Source organism: Montipora capricornis, chromosome 8, assembly GCF_036669925.1.
Source record: "Montipora capricornis isolate CH-2021 chromosome 8, ASM3666992v2, whole genome shotgun sequence".
In the NCBI taxonomy this organism is placed as follows: Eukaryota; Metazoa; Cnidaria; class Anthozoa; order Scleractinia; family Acroporidae; genus Montipora; species Montipora capricornis.
The window spans coordinates 22,263,727-22,268,726 of record NC_090890.1 but is presented as its reverse complement, the minus strand read 5'-3'; the positions used below and the strand labels follow the sequence as shown (position 1 = coordinate 22,268,726).

The 5,000-nt window shown below is 37.5% G+C and overlaps 1 protein-coding gene across 1 annotated transcript in view; it reads left to right on the top strand.

The window, feature by feature from the left end:
* Positions 1-5,000, top strand: part of LOC138059769 (RING finger protein 141-like) — a 7,349-nt gene that overhangs the window by 134 nt on the left and 2,215 nt on the right. Inside the window, exons 1-6 of the mRNA XM_068905381.1 lie at positions 1-82; positions 209-233; positions 618-735; positions 2,009-2,155; positions 2,739-2,809; positions 3,248-3,367. The exon at positions 1-82 is cut by the window's left edge and continues 134 nt beyond it. Coding sequence (XP_068761482.1) covers positions 1-82; positions 209-233; positions 618-735; positions 2,009-2,155; positions 2,739-2,809; positions 3,248-3,367 — 563 coding nt within the window. The remainder of the gene's footprint in view (positions 83-208; positions 234-617; positions 736-2,008; positions 2,156-2,738; positions 2,810-3,247; positions 3,368-5,000) is intronic.

Sequence of the window (5,000 nt, the reverse complement as noted above, 5' to 3'; positions counted from 1 at the left end):
TATAGTTGTGGAGTAAAGATTTTGCAAGAACATGCCCTGACGCTCAAAGATTTAGCTGTTTTAGATCATGAGGGACTTAAATGTAATTAATATAAGTCATGATTTTTGCCTCAGATTGTCAAAGCCAACACCGCCAACATTCACTATCAATTTGATTTACGATGATATTGTTCTTTTTCATTCACATGATTAATTCTGCATGTTTTAGGTGCTGTGGAATACCTCAACAAAACGTGAGTATTCGAAACGCAAAGCTCTAATTCCTGCTTTTTAATGATCATTAACTGTCATTCATTATCGCGGGAGAATAAAATAAATATGCTGGTGTACGTATAAGCTAAAGTTCTCTGTGCTATGGCTCTTCCCTCTAAGACATTTTACCTCATCTCACTTATTGATGTCAAGATAGGATGTAGTCAGCTTTCACTTTGTGATCACCGTTTGATTTTAGTAATAATTTTGTTCTGTATTGAAAGAAGCTTTCATTTAAGAGCGCCTACATGCAGATTATATTAAGATTTAACAGAGAATTTTCGTGGCACAGCCGTTGTTAAAGGTCTGTGGATAAATTTGTCGCAGTTTTTTTACATGTGGAATTATTCTGTCCGTAATTTCAGACTCAAAACCTTTTCTGAAGACAGAGGAACTCAGATTTTCTTTAAGATCAAAGAACCTACAGAAGAACATTATCATGGATACCTGTGGAAAGCAACCACTAGGATAATGTGTTACAAGGTTGGTTAACTTAATTATAGGTGCATCATTTTAGTTGGCAAGATTTCCACAAAGGTCCCTACTTCATTATGCATATGCTCATTTGTGTCAAGAAAACAATGGTGATAACAATAGGCATCCTTTGCGACTGTGGCATTTTGTTCTTTCTTCTTAAGTTTCTTAAAAGGGTTTTTGTAGATTTTCTGAGTGAACTACGGAAATTCGAACTTTTTTTTTTTACAGTGTTAGCACTTTTCCAGCAAATTTTAGCCATTTTTCAATTTTAAATAAGGGAAAGAAGTGGAGTTTGTAATAGGGTTTGTAATAGGGTTCAGATTCTTATACATAACAAACAGACCAAATACATGGAATTCAAGGCAAGCTGCAAGTGACATACTTAACCCATTGACTCCCAGGGGTTCCCCATTGACGAGGAAAATTGTCTGGCCGGTTTTGGCCGGTTTGGACGTCGAAGGGTAATGGGGACATAGTCTTTCAGTGAGTGATTAATGGGGACATAGTTTTTCAGTGATTGCTTAATGGGGACATAGTTTTTCAGTGAGTGATTAACCCATTGACTCCCAGGGGCTCCCCATTGACGAGTAGAATCGTCTGGCGTTAGACAGAGTAAGTCTGGCCGGTTTAGGCCGGTTTGGACCTCAAAGATTTAAAATGGCAGAAAAAGCTGAGTGGGATCTGGAATAGAACGACAGGATGAAAGAATAGAAAGAGGAAAGCTGGGAAGAAAAGGAAGAATGATGTGAGCGACATGGGCAAAGAAGATTGAGAAGAAGAGGGAAAAGAGATCCATTTTTCTTCATCCCTTAAATACAAATTAGCCATGTATATTGTATTTGTATTTTTTATTCCCTCCATTTACTTTAAAATACATCAATTTATTATATGACATGCCAAGCACCAGATAAATGGAGAAGGGCAAACTATAGGTTGACTAATAACATGCCCTTTTAATAAATTACATTTCTATTTAGGATAAAAGAGAGAAAATATACAAGAGGGGAAACAAGAAAAAACATTCAAGCAGCACACAATGACTCACAGACAAACATTTCAAAATCTTCTTCAATAGTACCTCACTGCTGTTTTGTTTCCCTCTCTTGTTAGCAGACATGTTTGCATGAAAAGTTTAACATTAAAGACAGTAAAAACAAAACAGTGAAGGAAATTTATTATGCATGCGTAATGAAGTAGGGACCTCTGTGGAAATGATTCCTTTTATTTGAAAGCAACATAGAATGTTCTCATGGTCATGACTGTCTTTGATTACTTGTAGATCAATACCTCCAATTCAAGTGTCGTGAGTGAAAGAGTGATGGATCTGAGACAGTTCTGCAAGCTGTATCGTGATATCACCAAGCAACTGAGGCACACTCACAGTCATGAAGATGAAGACTGGGAAAGAGTTGATTTTGTTGGGGAGGTAATTACTGTTAAATGCTGGAATCAATTAACTTTTACTAGAGCGAGTTTCAATCGAATGTTGTAAAACCAAAACCAAAGTAATTACTTTAGCCAATCAAAAAGGACGGAGACAATCCAGTAAACCAATCAAAACTCAAAGTAATTACACGTAGCCGACACAAAGCGCAAGAAAATGCTACTTTCAACCAATGGTTTTTCCTTTTGTTGCTGCTAATTGTGTTTACAGTAGCAGTTGACAGACCATTGTGGGTCGGTGGGGAGTAAAATACGGAAATTTAGTTTTAGCAAACAAGATGATGAAGGTATTAGTTAACCACTGTACAAGAAAGATTTACAAGCTGACCTTGCAAGTGTTAGCCCTTCATCAGGGCATGTTGAGGAATTGTGGGTTATTGGTGGTTCATATAGGAATATAGGAGATGGAGGATGCTGGCAAAGTGGATTGAAATAAGCCAATGACAATACTGCATGAAACGCATTTACCTGTTCTGCTCGTGTAATAGATAATCCACCATGGGCAATACTGCAGAGCTTTCATTCACTTTCATGTACCAATCTTAATATTTTTGGTTGCCTTGTAGATGTTGGAATTATGTCCAGTGAGACTAGAAGAGGTTAGAGAAAGCCTATCTGCATCCATGATTATGACAAGGTACTAAACTCAACTCTGTACAACTGCATCACACATTGTTGATTGGGAGCGACTCATCATAATGATCCATTTTGACTGTCATGATGTTATATTCACTGCTGTGGCAGGTGAATGTAAGGCAAAACAAAATGGATGGGACGGGCCATCAGCAGCGGCTTTGTAAATTTTTCCGACAAAGAAATATCAGATTGAAATTAAAGTAAATGCAGTCCACAAATCAATTCAAAATGTAACAAAGTATGGTTTTAAACCTTTAAATGGTAAGGTGGATTTGTTATTAATATTTTATTTTGAAGCTTTACAAACAGCAATAATGTTGTTGTTTGCTGTCTCAATTCTTAGGGCTAACATCGCACCAGCATAATAATAATATTGTTTGTTATACAGCTTATTTTACCTCAGTCTGTACCTGATGACTTCAATATTTTCTGGTTGTAGAGTTGATGAAGTGGCTGCAGAAAATTCCGAGAGTGATGAGTGTTGCATATGTATGGATTTGAAGGCTGAAGTCATCTTATCTTGTGTACACAGCTTCTGTAAGACTTGCATTGAAAGGTGGTAAGTTAACTTGCACAGATCACTCAACTTTGAAGATGACTTCCTACATTGTCAAACTCTTGTTAATGGTTAAAACAGTCCTTTCTGGGATACAGAGTTTAGGGTTAGCGAGACACAATCTTACTTCACTTAGATTATATGATCTAGTTTGATGAGGTCATAATAGTTTATTATATAAGTTCCAAATATGCACTATCGTAAACCAGCTATCATACAGTTTAGATATGGTCCAGTGCGTGTTCTGATGATTCCAGTGATGTTGAAAACAAGAAATTGAGAAGAAAAGCAAAACAATCAAGCCACATGAACTGAAATTGTAGTTTTATATGCAAAGTAATAAAATTAATTAGAACAAGGTGCACCTATGTTTGTTTGCAATAATAATAGTGCATGTGATTGGAGACTGGAAACCATTTAGCAGTGCGAACACAAACGACATGTATCATCATTATCGTGGACTGTTTGATGGCAAACATGATAGCCAACTGTCATCAATTAGCATATACCACGAAAATGAATAGTGCTTTCCATGCATTCTGATTGGCCGGCTCAAAGACGAGAAGCAAGTACTATTCACCTCTTAGCGAATGGAAAAAGACATAAGGGCTTCCTGTTTTGCTTTGGGTATTATAGGTCAACTTGGCTGATTATTCAACGCGTGCAATTTAGACCAGGAAATGAAAAAAATTTATATGTGAGAAACAGGCTAACGTCATTAGTTATTAAGTCAAAGGCCATTATTGTGTTTGGGATACGTGGAACTGATCTTTGGAACATGACTAAAGTGACTCCCGGAGAGCTCATGTTTCATTAGAGGCACAGGAGCCTTTTTCTCTGACCCAAAGAAGATCAACATTTTACTTCCCTTCAGCCTCCCACAAAGAAGTTTAGTGAATTCTTTTGTCTGTGGAATAATACTTCATACTTGTTAAGACTTGCATGCAACAAACCATAATTGAGCCCCCCCCCCCCCCCAAGGTTTTTAGGCCTCACCCTAAGTGCAAGTACTGTACTCCCTAAGGCAGCACTTGCACTTTGGATTTCACAGGAAAGTTTCACCTTCTTTTCACAACCTCAGCTACAGTTATCTCAAATAAATCCAACCCAACAAATTATTAAGCAATGGCCATCTCTAACTTTTTCTCAACATTTACTTCCCTACACCTTCCAGAAAGAGGTCTAGTGAATTATTCTTTTGCCTATGGACTAATTCTTTCATACTTGTTAGACTTGCATGCAACAAGCCATGACGGTGTCCCCCCAAGGTTTTTAGGCGTCACCCTAATTTCAGGTGCTGCCTAAGGCAACACTTGCACTTTGGATGTGGCAGGAAAGCGTGACCTTGTTTTCAAAACTCCAGCTAGATACATATACATGTATGTATCACACTGTCAGTGTAACTGAAAGCAGTGGATATTTACTGTGCACCCCTTCATGGCTTGGTAAATATCCACTACTATTCACTTCCATTTCAATGAATAATTAACAACTATTCACCAAAGTGGAGGTTGCTAGTGGTGGATATCTACCGAGCCATGAAGCTAAATCCGACATGGACTCAGTGAGGTGAATAGTTGTAAGAGATAATTTTAACTCATTTATTCATGCCACGATTACATTTATTTTTGGGCGC